Source organism: Chiloscyllium plagiosum, chromosome 44 (assembly GCF_004010195.1).
Source record: "Chiloscyllium plagiosum isolate BGI_BamShark_2017 chromosome 44, ASM401019v2, whole genome shotgun sequence".
Classification (NCBI taxonomy): domain Eukaryota; kingdom Metazoa; phylum Chordata; class Chondrichthyes; order Orectolobiformes; family Hemiscylliidae; genus Chiloscyllium; species Chiloscyllium plagiosum.
The window spans coordinates 10,326,208-10,342,984 of record NC_057753.1 but is presented as its reverse complement, the minus strand read 5'-3'; the positions used below and the strand labels follow the sequence as shown (position 1 = coordinate 10,342,984).

At 47.0% G+C, this 16,777-nt stretch overlaps 2 protein-coding genes across 4 annotated transcripts in view; one reads left to right on the top strand and one right to left on the bottom strand.

Annotated features, from left to right (window-relative positions):
- The window catches only part of LOC122543551 (gastrula zinc finger protein XlCGF49.1-like), a 6,351-nt gene extending 646 nt beyond the window's left edge, over positions 1-5,705 (top strand). Inside the window, exons 1-2 of one of the 3 annotated variants that reach the window (XM_043682364.1) lie at positions 2,982-3,235; positions 4,336-5,705. In XM_043682364.1, coding sequence (XP_043538299.1) covers positions 4,697-5,257 — 561 coding nt within the window. In that variant the 5' untranslated portion in view covers positions 2,982-3,235; positions 4,336-4,696 and the 3' untranslated portion in view covers positions 5,258-5,705. Of the gene's footprint in view, positions 1-2,981; positions 3,236-3,841 lie in introns of those variants that run through there. The other 2 variants (XM_043682363.1, XM_043682362.1) reach the window with 2 other exon arrangements.
- Positions 1-16,777, bottom strand: part of LOC122543652 (zinc finger protein 665-like) — a 93,488-nt gene that overhangs the window by 48,850 nt on the left and 27,861 nt on the right. The window contains exon 3 of the mRNA XM_043682469.1: positions 12,582-13,577. Coding sequence (XP_043538404.1) covers positions 12,582-13,577 — 996 coding nt within the window. The remainder of the gene's footprint in view (positions 1-12,581; positions 13,578-16,777) is intronic.

Here is a 16,777-nt window from a genome sequence, read left to right as displayed (position 1 = left end):
CAATGGGAGGAATGGATCTGGTTGGTGGCAGGGAGGAGTGGAAATGAGGGGGAGGGACTGAGAAGGAAGTTGGGGGATGGGAAGTGAGGTTACTTGAAATTGGAGAACTCAATGTTGAGTTCTCTGAGCGGTAGGCCGCCCAGGCCAAAGATGAGGTGTCGTTCCTTCAATTTGCAGTTTTGTCCGTTGTGGCAATGGAGGAGACCAAAGAGGGTCATATCAGAAAGGGACTGGGAAGGGGAATGAAAATGAGTGGTGGCTGTGAGGTCCCATCAGTCTCAGTGGACCCGCCTGCGACGCTCGGCGAACCGTTCCCCAAGTTTATGCTCGGTCTTCCCAATGTAGAGAAGACCACAATTGGAAAACACGTGGGAAATAGAGTACCACATTGTGAAGTTCTGGCCTTTGCTGTGAAAAAAAACAGTTATTTAAATTGTGATATGTTGGGATGTGGAGAAAGTGAGAACTATCCATGCTGGAGATTAGAGTCGAAAAGTGTGGTGCTGGAAAAGCACAGCAGGCCAGACAGTATCCGAGGTGTATGACAGTCGATGTTTCGGGTCATTAAATATATTAAAGGTTGAATTCATCTGATTTTTGAGCAAGAATGAAGTAGATGTTTATGGGGGAAAGCAAGAAAATAATTTTAAGACCAGTACAGAACAGTTACAGAGTCAGACAGCACAGAAACAGATCCTTCAGTCCAACTAGTCCATGTTGACTATATTCACAAACTAAACTAGTCCCACCTGCCAGTGTTTGGCCCATATCCCTGTGAACCTTTCCTATTCCTGTACTTATCCAAATATCTATTAAAAATAGCTGTACCTGCATCCACCACTTCCTCCACGTGGGCGGCACGGTGGCACATTGGTTAGCACTGCTGCCTCAGTATGGGTGGGTTGCGCTTCGGCGAGTCGGTGTGGACTTGTTGGGCCGAAGGGCCTGTTTCCACACTGTAAGTAATCTAATCTAATCTAATCTCTGGATATTCATTCCACACATGAACCACTGTATAAAATAAAAAGGTGCCCCTCCTGTCTTTTTAAAACTTTTCTCCTCTCACCTTTCAAAAGTTGCTGCCTAATCTTGAAACACCCACCCAGGGAAATGACACCGGCCTCATGTATACCTGTCATGAATTTATAAACCTCTATAAGGTCACCTCTCAACCTCCTGTGCTCCAGTGAAGCACAGCCTATCCACCTAGATGTTGGTAGATTCATATCCAGTTAAGGTCTGCAGGCTCGAAAGACCAATTGGCCAACTCCTGCTCCCAATTCTCAAGCTGTGTCCAAAGTTAAAAATCACACCACACCAGGTCATAGTCCAATATGTTTATTTGGAAGCACGAGCTTTCAGAGCGCTGCTCCTTCCACAGGTGGTTGTGGAGAATAAGATTGTAAGACACAATTTATAGCAAAAGTTTACAGTGTAATGCAACTAAAATTACATATTGAAAATGACCTGGATTGTTTGTTAAGTCTCTCATCTTTTAGAATGTTTCAGTTCTTTCTTATGTAAATAGCAAAACCTTTTTTAAAAGTTACATTCCCAATTGCTGTCACATCAGCCCAGATAACGTATTGAAGGTGTGAGTTTCCCTGTGTGAGGCTGTCTGTGCCACAATGGTCAGACTGATTCTAATCTAAAAAACGGATTAACAAAATCTTACATGGATTCATGCAGTCTTGTGTGCAGGACAGCAAGAGACCATCAGATATAGGTGCAAATATTAGGCCATTCAGCCTATCTGGTCTGCTCATACCATTCAATCGTGTCTAATAGGTTTCTCAACCACATTCTCCTCCTAATCCTCGATCCCCTTGTACTCGAATTTATCTCAGTCTTAAATATCCTCAGTGACCTGACCTCCACAGCCTTCTGTGGCAGTTAATTCCATAGATTCGTCACTCTGGCTGAAAATAATTCTCCTTATCTCCATTTTAAAGGGTCTTCCCCTTACTCGAAAGACTGTGCCTCCGGGTCCTAGTCTCTCCTACAACGGAAACACCTTTCCAACATCCACTCTGTCCAGTATTCTGTATGTTTCAATTAGATCTCCCCTGAGTGTGGGCCTGTTTATCAGCATGAACCAGACCAGCAGCAGGGATTAAGTGTGTGGAATAGAGATTTTCAGTTTCAAGGGAATGAGAGGAAGGATAATTCACTATAAATTAGAATTGATCGGATGGGCCAATGGGCCGAGGAGTGGTAGATGGAGTTTAATTTACAGAAATGTGTGGTTTGCATTTTGGTCAAGCAATAAGGGCAGGACTGACATGGTTAAGGGGAGTGTTGCAGAACAAAGAGCCCTTGGAGTGCAGGTTCATAGTTCCTTGAAAGTGTAGACATTGAAGAAGGTGTTTGGTATGCTTTCCTTTATTGGTCAGAGCATTGAGTATAGGTGTTGGGAGGTCATGTTGTGGCTGTACGTTGGTTAGGCCTCTTTTGGAATAGTGCGTCCAGTTCTGGTCTCCCTGTTTCAGGAAAGAACTTGTGAAACTTTGAGAGGGGTCGGAAAGGATTTGCGAGGATGTTGCTAGACTTGAAGGGTTTGAACTACAGGGAAAGGCTGAGTAGGTCAGGGATATTTTCCCTGGAGCATCAGAGGCTGAGGGGCAGCCTTAGAGGTTTATAATGGGCATTGATAGGGTGAATATCCAAGGTCTTTTCCCCAAGGTAGGGGAGTCCAGAACTAGGGGGCATATGTTTGAAGTGAGAGAGGAATGATTTAAAAGGAACCTGAGGGGCAACGTTTTCACGCAGAGGGTTGTGCGTGTATGAAATGAGCTGCCAGAGGAAGTGGTGAGGTTGGTACAATTATATTTAAAATGCATCTGGCTGGCTACACGAGTGGGAATGGTTTAGAACCAGAAGAGTCACATGCTGGCTAATGGGACTAGATTAATTTCGGATATCTGTTTGGCACAGACGAGTTTGACCAAAGAGTCTGTATCCGTGCTGTATGACTCTAATCGTCTTCGGTGAAAGCAGAAGTGTGGTTGTGAAGACGGGACTTTCAGAGCAGCTTTCATAGATGTTTTGCCCTTCCTGGGAGCAGAAGAAGTTACAATGAAATCTTTGATTTGTAAGACAGCAACTGAGTGAGTGTGGACATTTGGGATTTTGGTGGAAAGTGGGAATTGATTACTCTGTGGGGATCAAGCCTTCCCTATCCAGTCATTTCAGCTGGTGAATGAGACTCGGCAGTTCATGCAGGCAGTCAATCCAGGTAATATTTTATAAATTCCTGCTTTGGAAATAGAACCAGTCTGACTCTAGATTGGGATACAAACAAACTCTGACCTCATACCTTTAATGCATTGTCTGAGCTGAGATGTCACCTTTTTGTTATAAAGCCTTATGTTATCTTGAGAGGGTGCCTTACAGGAAGTTCTGGGATTTAGTTCTGATGCCTGCAATCCATTCTAAAAGATGAGAGACTTAACAATCCAGGTTTGTTCAATCTATCATTTCAGTGGCAGGACACTGAATTCTGTGCTTTATGATCTTATTCTCCACAACCACGTGATGAAGGAGCAGTGCTCCGAACAATGGTCCTTCCAAATAACCTGTTGGACTATAACCCAGGTTTGTGTGACTTTTAACTTTGTCCAGGTTAAGGTGGATTGACCATGCTCATCCCTGGGCACTATGCATAATTTAGCAAGTTAGGGTGGATTGGCCTAGGGATATGGACTAAGTGCTGGCAAATGGGACTAAATTGATTTACAATATCTGGTCAGCATGGATGAATTGGACCAAAGGGTCTGTTTCTGTGTAGTATATCTCAATGACTCTGGCTTTCCACTAACGTTTGCCATGTCTCTATCTTCAGTTTCTCTCTAGTGTCTGCGTTAATTCCTGAAGAACATCGATTCTCCTGTTCCTTGGATGCTGCCTGACCTGCTGCATTTTTCCAGCAACACATTTTCAGCTCTGTCTGTGTTAATGCCTTGATGTGTCTGGTTATTCCTCAAGCTGTGTTCCCGATTCATCCTGACTTGACGCATTTTGTTTTGCTTCCCAAAATCAGACCTGCTCACTCTCAGCAGTATCCCAATGTTGTGAAAGAGATTAACTTTCAGGTGGAGTTAACCAATATGCAGAGAGATGTCAGTCTTGACGTTTTTGATTTTCTGCCCCTGCTGAATCAGCACCTTCAGGAGAATTAGTTGGAATGGAGTGAGAACAGAAGGGGGGAAGAGAGTGGGATGGTGCTTTCAGTTTTGTAGACTAACAAAAGAAAAGAATGTTCTGTAGAAAGTAGAATTGCTTGTTCTGAATTTCTACCCTGCACTGACAGTGATGACTTCTGTAATCTCTTCTTAGAATATTTGAAGATCTGAAACATTGACTCTCCTGCTCCTCGGATACTGTCTGACCTGCTGTGCTTTTCCAGCACCGCACTTTTCGACACTGACTCTCCCACGTCTGCGGTCCTCAATTTCACGTCACTATCTGACAGTCATTCAATCGATCGGGAGTGCAACGATTTTTGACTACAATTCTGTGAGAAGGAGCAAAGCTTTTTGGTTCCTGTTTGAGTACGTCTTCAATAAGAGTGGGCCTAGATGAGAGACCCTACTGTTGCAGCACACTGAGTGTGGAGCCTGAAACAGTTATATGGCCTGGAAAGAGAAATTCACAGCAGGGAGGGGCTGTACATGTGTTTGTGGCTAAAGCTTCGGACATGAAGAAACCGTGGAAGTGTGGTAACTGTGGGAAAGGCTTCCGTACTCCGTCTGAGCTGGAGATTCATCGGCGCAGTCACACCGGGGAGAGGCCATTCTCCTGTCCCAAGTGCAGGAAGGGCTTTGTCCAGACCTCTGCCCTGCGGAGGCACCAGCGGGTCCACACGGGGGAGAGGCCCTTCAGCTGCCCCGATTGCGGGAAGGCCTTCAGCCGTTCCTCCGATCTGCTGACCCACCGGCGGATCCACACTGGGGAGAGGCCCTTCAGCAATTCCTCCGACAAGCTGAAGCATGAGCGGGTCCACACAGGGGAGCGACCCTTCAGCTGTCCTGAGTGCGGGAAGGCCTTCAGCGATTCCTCCTACCTGCTGAGGCACCAACGGATCCACACGGGGGAAAGGCCCTTCAGCTGCCCTGAGTGTGGGAAAGGCTTCACCCGCTCCTCCCTCCTGCAGAGGCACCAGCGAGTTCACGTGTCATCGCGGGGGATTGAAGGAGCGACGTCCAAGTGCCATTATCAACCAGGCTATCAACCCAGTTCTGGGATCTGCTGGGTTTGAATCCCATCGCAGCAGATAGCGGAATTGGAATTCGGTCAGAATCTAACGATGAAACCATTTTCGGTGGGCTGGAGAAAACCCACATCTGATTCACTCACGCCCTTTTTAGAGAGGAGACTGCTGTTTTGGGAAAGGATTCACTCGGTCACCCCAGCTGCATCCTTTATCTGGTCTGGCCTACATGTGACTCCAGATCCACAGCAGTCTGTTTGACTCCACACTGCCCCTGTTCCTGGCCCCACGGGTTATGGCAGTACCAAGGATACTATTACAAAGAGTCAACTTGGTGCTGGCCAATAGTAAAGAAAATGAGATGGGGTGGGGGAAGGGGGAGTGTGTGCGCTTCGACCTTGAACTGTTTAAAAAGCAGCTACTTTTCCTATACCTTTTTGCTGGGGGATCTGAAGCTGTAACAAAGTTGGGTCACAATAAAGATTACCTGAACTTACCACCAGGCTCAGACTCTCATTGAAAGCATTTAGCTCCAAAAGGTTTTATTTTTAAAGCGGCTCATTTTTTTTCAACCTCCTGCACTAAATTCCCAATGTCGTGTATCAGATTGAGCAGTGAATGAGTAGCCAGTATCGAACTCAGCACCGCCTTCCTAACCTGCAATCTTCTTCCTGATCTCTCCGCCCCCACCCCACTCCGGCCTACCACCCTCACCTTTACCTCCCTCCACCTATCGCAATTCCAACGTCCCTCCCCCAAGTCCCTCCTCCCTACCTTTTATCTTAGCCTGCTGGACACACTTTCCTCATTCCTGAAGAAGGGCTTATGCCTGAAACGTCGATTCTCCTGTTCCTTGGATGCTGCCTGACCTGCTGTGCTTTCCAGCAACACATTTTCAGCTAGTATCGCTAGAAAATGTAATCCTTCAGGAGTGCAGGTAGTGCATCGTTTTGTCAACATTGTAAAGTTTACTGGCAGCACTGGGAGGTGTGGGCTGTGTTCATGAGAAATTCTTACCTTTAAAATTGAGAATAGCTAAAATGATATATTCAGAAACATCATTAAAGTCTGACTGTGTTCAATTTTTTAAAAGAGCTGCTGAAATCTTCCTGAAACTTGCACTGAAATATGTGCAGTTCAACCGCAGTTCAGGACAGGCTATAAGGGGGGAATGGCTTATTCCTCGTTTTGCAAAATTGGTTTCGACTATGTAGAAATAGTCAGAGTTGTAGAGCTGAAACAAACCCTTTAGTCCATAACTTAAATGAATCCAGTGTCCATCCAGTAACCTTCCTATTCATATCCCCATCCAGTTGCTTTTTTAAATGTTGTAGTTGTACCAGTCTCCACCATTTCTCCCGGCAGCTCATTCCATGCATGCAGCACCCTCTGCGTGAAAGTGTTGCCCCTCAGGTCCCCTTACCCCACTCACCATAAACCTCCTGCCCCTTTAGTTCTGGACTCCCCGACCTGGGGAAAGACCTAGGATATTCACCCTATCAATGCCCCTTACAAACATTTATAAGGTTAGCCCTCAGCCTCCGATGCTCCAGGGAAAATATCCCTGGCCTATTCAGCCCCTTCCTGCAGCTCAAACCCTCCAAACCTGGCAACAACTTCTAAATATTTTCCGACCCCTTTCAAAGCTTCATAACATCCTTCCACCACTAGAGAGACCAGAACAGAACACAGCATTCCAAAAGTGGCTGAACCAATGTCCTGTACAGCCACAACATGACCTCCCAACTCCTGTACTCAATGCTCTGACTAATAAAGGAAAGCATACCAAACACCTCCTTCAATATCCTGCCTACCTGAGATTCTACTTTCAAGGAACTATGAACCTGCACTCCAAGGTCTGTGCTGGTCGGCATGGACAAGTTGGACCAAAGGGTCTGTTTCTGTGCTGTACATCTGACTCCAACAAGAAAGGTTCAGAGGGATATGGGCTAAACAGGGTGGGGCTAGTTTATTTTGAGAACATAATCAGCATGGACTAGTTGGACTGAAGGGTCTGTTTTTGTAACTGATCTGTATTGGTCTTAAAACCATTTTCATGCCTTCCCCCATAACCATCCACTTCTTTGTTGTTCAAAAATCAGATTAACTCAGCCTTCAATATATTCAATGACCCCCTAATTTCAGGAAGACATCCCCACTTCTCAACTCAATTCCTCTTGCTAATATACCACTTGCCTTGCTCACTGTTTGTTGCACCTGTCTGACAACTGGCACTGACTGGTGTAGAAGGATGCTGAGGCCCTTTTGTACATCCACACATCATTCCTGTTGAAAGTCTCCTGCCCGAAATGTCAATTCTCCTGTGCTTTTCAATTGAGACACAGGCCTGGACTAACTTTCATGAGTCCGACCCCTCCCTGGATTCACTCCGTTTCCCTTCCGTTCCTGCAAGTCAACAGCGAACCCCGGAATGGAAAAGGGGTTGAGAAAAGAGAGTGCTGTACTCACAGATGTTGGAGAGAGGAAGATAATTGCAGTCTGGGGTGAAGCTCAACCTGAATTTAGACAGAGAGAGGGGCAACGCCATCTTCAAAAGCTCATGGTCCAACTTCCGCATCCAGACTATGGGTTTGCTGCGATTGGCAGGAGGACCAATCTCCATCCGGTCCTCCAGTGCGTCCCATTGGTCCATCAAAACAAGGTCTTGGGACGCTGTCGTTTGTAATAGGGCCATGCGCAGTGTTTTACTGACACCCGCGAGCATGCGTAGTGGTTGCTGACACCGAGGAGCATGCGCAGTATGGAGATGCTGGTTATGACTGACAGATTTTCAAAGGTAAAAATCACACATAGAGCTAACAAAGGAGCAAGAGATTTCAGCAGCTGCTGCACTGTTGGTATTGCACAAGGGAAAACCAGCACTCTCAGTAATGGCACATACTCAAGCCAGGGCCTTGGATCAGAGGTAAGGTCACGGGAACCATAAGAAATAGGAACAGGAGAAGGCCATTGGGCCTGCTCCTCCATTCAGTAGGATCGTGGCTGATCTGACATTCCCCACATCCACTTTCCTGCTCTTTCCCTGTAACCGTTGATCCCCCGAACGAACACGAATCTATCAATCCTAGTTTTAAATGTCACAGGAAGGTGGTCAACGAGTAGTTTCAGCTCAGACTGTTACACGTCAGGTCAAACTTGGGGACTGAAACAATGGCTTCACTCTTCACAATATTTCACTGGGGGAATGTTTTGGTCATCCAATGCTGGAAGTTATTGGTAAATTATGAATGACAGAGGAGTCGGGAGAGAAGTGGTGTTCAGACACAGCTGGATATCATCAGTATAGATGCCAGCAGCTACGGTTGGCAAAATAAGAATGGAAGCAGCTAAAAGCAGACACTCCCAGAGGGTAGAGTGATGTTGGAGAGGGTCGGTATTGTCATTAACCATGATCAAGGCTGGCCGCATGTCGATTAAGAGAATGTTCACCCTGTCACCACTAAAGGATTCCTGAAGAAGGGCTTATGCCCGAAACGTCGATTCTCCTGTTCCCTGGATGCTGCCTGACCTGCTGCGCTCTTCCAGCAACACATTTCCAGCTCTGATCTCCAGCATCTGCAGACCTCACTTTCTCCCCACCATTAAAGGATGTCAAGCATGACCTTGGTAAGAACTGTTTCAGGGGCAGAAAACAGATTCAAGGGTTTTAAACATGGAAGTCTGGGAAACATGGCAACTGCTAACTTAACTATATTTTATCCAAACCAACACTTCCATTGATGCAATAATAACAGAAACTGTTTCTTTTAATTTAGAAGATTCTCAGCAACACTGAGTAAGAAGCAATTGTTACAATGTGCCTGCTCCCAATAGGAGACCATCTGGTATTCAAGGGGCAATATTGGATATGAACGACCCAGTTCATAGCTCTAAGAGGGGAGACACAGACTGCCTGATACAGACAGACAAGCGACAGGAGAAGGCCACTCGGCCCTTCGAGCCTACCCCACCACTCAATAAGGTCATGCTGATCTGATTTGAACCTCAGCTCTACATTCCTACACATCCCCAACAACCTTTCAGCTGCTTGGTTCGCAAAAACCAACGACTCTGCCTTAAAGATTCTGAATCCACTGCCTTTTGAAAACACACAACCCTCAGAGAGAGAAAAGAAATCATCCTCATTTCTGTCTTAAATGTGCAGTCCCATACTTTTAGATTATGATTCCCTAGATCCAGATGTTAAGATAGTGATACAACCTCCATTCAAATATCACCTGTGGTACAGTTCACTATCTCAAAGTGCTTCACGTGAACATAATCAGAATTCCTTTAAAAATCACAAGACCGGAGCACAGATTAGGCAGGTGACTAAAGACTTGGTCAAAGGGGCAGGTTTAGGGAAGCCATTTACCATCAGAGGACAAAGATGTAAAAATAAAATAGCAAAGGACGGGAAACAACAGTGCAGTCGTGTCACAGGATGAGTAATCCACGCGAGTTCAAATCCCACTACAACAAGTAATGAAATTTTCATAATTCAATTAGTAAATGTGTAACACAAAGTTAGTCTCAGTATGGTGTCAATGGCACTGATGTCAATTGTCATAAAAGCCCACATGGTTCACCAATGTTCCTTAGGGAAAGAAACTGCCATCCTTACCTGGTCTGGCTTACATGTGACTCCAGACCCAGCGCAATGTGGTTGACTGGCACAAGCAAGACACCTTGCAATTAGGGATGGGTAACAAACATCAACCTTGTGAAAGAGTCAAAAAACAGAAATTGCTGGAGAAAGTCAGCCAGTCTGGCAACACCGGTGGAGAGAGCAAGAGAAAGAAACAGAGTCAATATCCTGTCCTGAGTACAGAACAGTTGTGAAGGGTCACAGCACTCAAAATGCTGACCCCGTTTCTCTCCCCACGTGTTGCCAGTCCTATTGTGTTTCTCCAGCAATTTCTACCTTTGTGTGTTTCAGATCTCCAGCAGCCACAGTTCTTCATTACACTGACTTAGGGAAGCTCAAATTCCATAAAAGGGTAAAGCAGAAGGGCTGGAATTGCTCAGCAAGTCTGGCAGCAGGCTATGGAGATAAAAACAGTTTGCTTTTCAGGTCATTGAGTGATCTTACACCAGGGGCAAGTTTTTGGGGAAGCCACAAGAGTAAACTGCACTGGTGTAACTGCAACATCTGGGTGAACTCTCTCAGCCATGGGTCAGGCTGACTCAGCATTCTGGTCCAAATTACCATCCTGCTCATTACCTGTTACCTGCTCAATTTGTTGCTCTTGTTATATTTCTACATGGTTGCCACATTCCAATGTTTTAAAATGATATTGCAACCAGACATGAATTTTCTGATGTATCTGGTACTGAATTCACACCTCCTAATGGAATGACGAACAGAAAATCATGTAGTGAAACATAGGTAGATAAAATACACACAATGCACAACAGAACCAGAACTGTATTGGGATCGCAAAGACATTTAAATGACATTGTCCCTGCAACAATCTGAATGTGAGCTGAAAACTTTCTCATTTGAATCGGTTTCTCTGGGGATGCAGTGTCCACCTCACTGCTGTCTGGTCAGTTCCTCTGCTCTCGTTCAGGGCTGAGTTGCAGCTGACCATGCGGTGGCCTGGGGTCAAGAGGTTAGAGGGTAAAGATCAACTTAGATTGAGGGCATCCTGTGTCATGCTGGTAAGGTCAAGTGTCGCTGATTTACTCAACTTATAATCGGAGACAAGGGGATGTTGGGCTGGGCTTGTATCAGTTTGAGCTTAGAAGAATCAGATGATCTGAGGAAGTATAACATGCGGAGAGGACTTAATGCGAATGTAATGTCCACTCATTTCCAGCCAGAGATTAGAAATGAGTGGACACAGTTAACATAGATGGCTTCTCATTTAAGATAGGAAAGTTTTGTTTTTCTCTTCAGGGTTCCCAAGTCTTTGAAATTCACTTCTTTAGAAAGCAGCATGGGGTGGTGTCACAGTGGTTAGCACTGCTAGCTCATAGCATCAGGGTCCTGGGTTCAATTCCACCCTCGGGCAGACTGTCTGTGCGGTGTTTGCACATTCTCCACCTCTGTCTGTGTGAGTTTCCTCTGGATGCTCCGGCTTCCTTGCACAATCCAAAAGATGTGAGGATAGATTGGCCATGAGAAATGCAGAATTACAGCTATAGGGTAGCAGAGTAGGTCTGGGTGGCATAGTCATTGTCAACGTGATGGGCTGAATGGCCTGCTTGCATGCTGTAGGGATTCAAACTGGAGCCTGTAACTGACCAGATGACATGTGAACACTTTTCTTACACTGCTTTTATTCAAGCCTGCAGGGCCATTTCCACAAGATGGCAACAAACTCCCCAATTAATAAAATACAATCAGTTTGATATACTGTTGTGTTATTTTAAGAGCAGTTTACATATACCGATCCACAGTATGCTCTTGTTTTATGTAATTATGATGTCAGTAATCAATTAGTGGTTCTGATTATTTAATTTGTCTTACCACATTCAACCAACTGCACCTAGACACTTGCCTAATTACAATATTCAATGTCTACTGAGTACATTTTTTTGTCATGACCGTTCTCTTGAACACTGACTTGTGACCTCCTCATTGTTGTCAAAGTTCCTTATTTGTCCCTACATTGTCACGGTTTTACTTTGTCGATCATCTTCCTGGCATTTTCAGTTAGCACCCTATATTCTACGCATGTCAATATTTTCCCTTCCAAGTCTGTACTGAGGATTTCATGAGAAACCTCGGTGTGATGAGATTGTGGAACTCACTACCATAGTGAGTGCTTGGGGTGGAAGGCATTACAACCAAGGGGAAGCAATAAAATACAATTGAGTGTCACTATCACCGGATTCATAACACAGTGAAATTAAAATATGCAACGTAGCTCAGAATTTCTCAACTGTTCCTAACCAAACTTGAAGAAGAACAGATCTTGCACACCGAAATTATAATTTAAACAAAAACCAACAATTATAAATACTGCAACTTTACTAGGGCAAAAGGGTTAAATTGAAAAAAAATTACCAATTCAACCAAACAATTTCCAACAATGATTGCCAACCTTTCATGGAATCCTTGGAATGATGAGATGCTCCTAGGCACATAACCTAATTTCAAAGTCACTTGCTGAATGAAATACTCAGCTATTTCTTACAGAGTGCAACTCATTCCCAGAAAGATCCAGCAATTCTTTCATTGGACAGAAGAAACGAAAGTGAGTAGCTCCTGGTCTCAACAAGCAGCAGCAGCTACTGGAAGCAAAGTTGGGGGTGGGAGGGAAAGACAGGACAGTCCAGGAGAAAACAAAAAAAAAAGCCCAGCAACTCTCCCACTGCACCCACTGATAGAGTAGGCAGGGGTTCAGTCCTGGGGGTGACCCACAGCAGCTTCGCCAGTGGAATCCAATTGTTGGGAGCTCTGGTGCCCCCGCTGGTGTCTCCGCAAGTTGCAGGACAACGTGAACCTCCGTCCACACTCTGGGCAGGCAAATGGCCTCTCCCTGGTGTGCACTCGCCGGTGCCTAAGCAGGTCGGATGAGTCGACAAAGTCCTTCCCACACTTGGAGCAGATGAACTGCCTCACGCCGATGTGCCCCCGCTGGTGGGCCACCAGGTGGTAGGAGCGGGTGAAGCCCTTGCCACACTCAGGACAGCTGAAGGGTCTCTCCCCGGTGTGGACCCGCTGGTGCCTCAGCAGGGCGGAGGAATCACTGAAGGCCTTCCCACACTCAGGGCAGCTGAAGGGCCTCTCCCCGGTATGGACCCGCCAATGAGCTACCAGGTTGGAGGCCTGGGTGAACCGCTTCCCGCACTCGGGGCAGCTGTAGGGCATCTCCCGGGTGTGGACCCGCCGATGGATTAGCAGGGTGGACGACTGGCTGAAGGCCTTCCCGCAGTCGGGGCAGGAGAACGGCCTCTCCCTCGTGTGGACACGCCGGTGGGTGCGCAGGGCTGATGGATCACAGAAGGCCTTCCCGCAGTCGGGGCAGGCGAACGGCCTCTCTCCCGTGTGGAGCCGTCGGTGGATCAGCAGGTGGGAGGAGAGAGCAAAGCCCCTCCCACACTCAGGGCAGGAGAACGGCCTCTCTCCCGTGTGGACCCGCCGGTGTGTCTGGAGGTGGGAGGCCTGGCTGAAGCCCTTCCCGCACACTGAGCAGGAGAATGGCCTCTCCCCTGTGTGGACCCGCCGATGGGCCACAAGATGGGAGGAATGGGCGAAGCCCTTGCCGCACACGGAGCAGGTGAATGGCTTCTCCCCAGTGTGGACTCGCTGGTGGGCCAGCAGGTGGGAGGCCTGGGTAAAGCCCTTTCCGCACACAGGGCAGGTGGACCTCCAGTCACCAGTGTGCACCCGCTGGTGGGCCAGCAGGTGGGAGGCCTGAACAAATCCCTTCCCGCACTCGGAACAGGAAAATGGCCTCTCCCCGGTGTGACTGCGTCGATGGGTCTCCAGGGCAGATGGGACACGGAAGCCTTTCCCACAGTCGCCACATTTCCACGGTTTCTCCACAGGACGGGATTCCTCAGGGTTCTCCATGGCTGAAGCTTCAGCCGCACACAAATGTGTGTACAGGCCCTCCCTGCGGTCAGTTCCTCTTTCCAGGTCGTATAACTGTTTCAGGCTCCACACTCAGTGCTCTGCGACAGGAGGGTCTCTTATCCAGTCCCACTGATACTGAAAACGTACTGAAACAGGAACCAAAAAGCTTTGCTCCTTCTCACAGAATCAGTTGAAAATTGTTGCGGTCCCAATGGATTGAGTGACTGTCAGACATTGACGTGAAAGTGAGGTCAGCAGACGCTGGAAAGTGCGGTGCTGGAGAAACACAGCAAGTCAGGCAGCATTCGAGGAGCAGGAGAGTCAACTTTTCAGGCATAATCTGTTCATTTTGAAACTCTGTCTTCAGACCTTCAAATACTGTAAAAAGAGATTACAAAAGTTATCACTGTCAGTCCAGGGTGGAAATTCAGAACAACCAACTCTACATTCTGCGGAACACTTTTTTTGTTATTCCACAAAACTCTCTCTCCCTCTGTTCTCACTCCGCTCTAACTAATTCTCCTGAAGGTGCTGATTCAGGATCTTATAGAAGCAGAGAAAGTAAAAATGTCAAAACATCTTTAAATTTTGGATAACCATATTTGAAAGCTAACACCTTTCACAACATTGGGATATTTATGAGACTAAGCAGGTCTGATTTTGGGAAGAAAGCAAAGCTTGCCAATTCAGGATGAATGTCCAATACAGCTTCTTGAGAAGCAACCAGACATGAAATGGTTTACGTCCCAGGGAATGGGGGGAGCAAAATGGGCGGCACGGTGGCACAGTGGTTAGCATTGCTGCCTCACAGCGCCAGAGACCCGGGTTCAATTCCCGCCTCACCTCGGGCCGGGGGGAGGAAGGAAGCCGAGTGTCCTAGAGCCAAGGCGGAGGAAGAATGAGGATGCAAAAGCGTTGCAGCCGGTTTGAAACTGCAATTTATTTGAGGGAATCGGTGCATTTTAAAAATACAAACGGAAAACCCCTCCCCCTTCCCAATCTCAGTGCTTCCGTTCCCCCTCACCCGGGTAACTAAGACACATACCTGAGTTTGCAGAGTCTGCTCCCTCCCTGGATCCACTCCAGTTGTTACAAGTGACCACATTTCACCCGCCCCCCCATTGCCCAGTTTCTCGCAAACCGACAGGGCCATTTCCCCATTGTGACATCACAATCAGGGGCGGACTTGGCCGACGGCGGGCACTCGCACTGCGCCTGCGCTGCCCTGCTTCAGACCAGATGTCAGCGGAATTTGCAACAATCCGTTCTTTTCATAGAATCCCTACAGTGTATCGAAATCACACCGACCCTCCGAAGGATGACCCACCCAAACACAGTCCCCTACCCCAATGCATCTAACCCACACATCGGTGTGCCGGAGGAAACCTACCCAGGTACCACTGGGGAGAATGTACAATATCCACACAGACAGTCGCCCCGAGGCTGGAATCAACCCGGGTCCCTGGCACTAAGGCTGCAGTGCCAACCTCTGAGCCACCGTACCATCCTTTTCCAGTCTCCCCACCAAGTCACTCAGCTTGAGCTCAAGCGAAGCAATTTAGCTTCTCACTCACTCAACCTTCCTCCCGTGTAAAACACTTTATTCCTCCCCTCCCCGCCGCCTCTATGGGAAATGCAAAGAGCTGGGGGGATGCCATACAGAGTCCCTAAAGTGTGGAAACGGCCATTCAGCCCATCCACACCGACCCTTCAAAGAGTGACACACTCAGATCATTCCCCTACCCCTATTAATCTATTTTTACCTGACTAATGCACCTAACCTACACATCCCTGAACATTATGGTGCAATTTAGCATGGCCAATTCACCCTAACCTGCACATCTTTGGACTGTGGGAGGAAACCCACATAGTCACGGGGAGAATGTGCAAACTTAACACAGACAGTCGCCTGGAGGGTGGAATTGAGCCCAGGTTCCTGGTGCTGTGAGGCAGTAGTGCTAACCCCTGAGCAGTGAACATTTAGGAGTGTGTTGTTGTAGATGCTGGAATCTGTCCCGAAAACAACAAATGCTGGAGATCACAGTGGGTCAGCAGCATCCATGCAGAGAGCAAGCTAACGTTTTGAGTCCAGATGACTCTTCACCAGATAGATTGATAAAGTATGGGGGTATCAACAAGGTGAATGGCAGGGGTCTTTTCCCTTGGCTGAGAGATTTCAAGACTAGGGGCAGCAATGCATTCCTAAATTTTCTACCCAGTTGGTCAGCTCTCCCCAGACCCCATGAGATTTAACCTTACTCAACACCGTGCAGTACAGTCAATTAAGTTTCCACCGCACACCTCTTTCAGCATACAGGGGTGGCACGGTGGTTTGGTGGTTAGCACTGCTACCACACAGTGCCAGAGACACAGGTTTGATTCCATCCTCAGGCGAATGTCTGTGTGAAGTTTGCACGTTGTCCCATGTCTGCGTGGGTTTCCTCCCATAATCCAAAGATACGCAGGTTAGGGTGAACTGATTAAATTACCCCACAGTGTGCAGGTTAGGTGCATTAGTTGGGGTAAATGTGGAGAAATAGAGTTAGGGAAAGGGTGTGGGTGGATTACTCCTTCGGAGGGTTGGTGTGGACATAGAGTCATAGAAATGTTCAGCATGGAAATAGACTTGGTCCAACTCTCCATGCCAACCAGATATCCTAACCTAATCTAGTCACATTTGGCACATATCCTGCTAAACCCTTCCTATTCATCCAGGTACCTTTTATATGCTGCAATTGTACCAGCCTCCACCACTTCCTCTGGCAGCTCATTTCTTACACACACCACCCTCTGCATGAAAAACGTTGCCCCTTAGGTCTCTTTTCAACTTTCCCCTCTCACCCTGAACCAATGCTGTCTAGTTCTGGACTTACCAACATTCTATATCTTCCATGTCCTTCTCCACAGTAAACACTGATGCAAAATACTTGTTTAATTTCTCCTCCACCTCCTGCAGCTCCACACTTAGCCTTGCAGATCTTTGAGGGGCCCTATTCTCTCCCTAGTTACTCTTTTGTCCTTAATGTATTTGTAAAAAC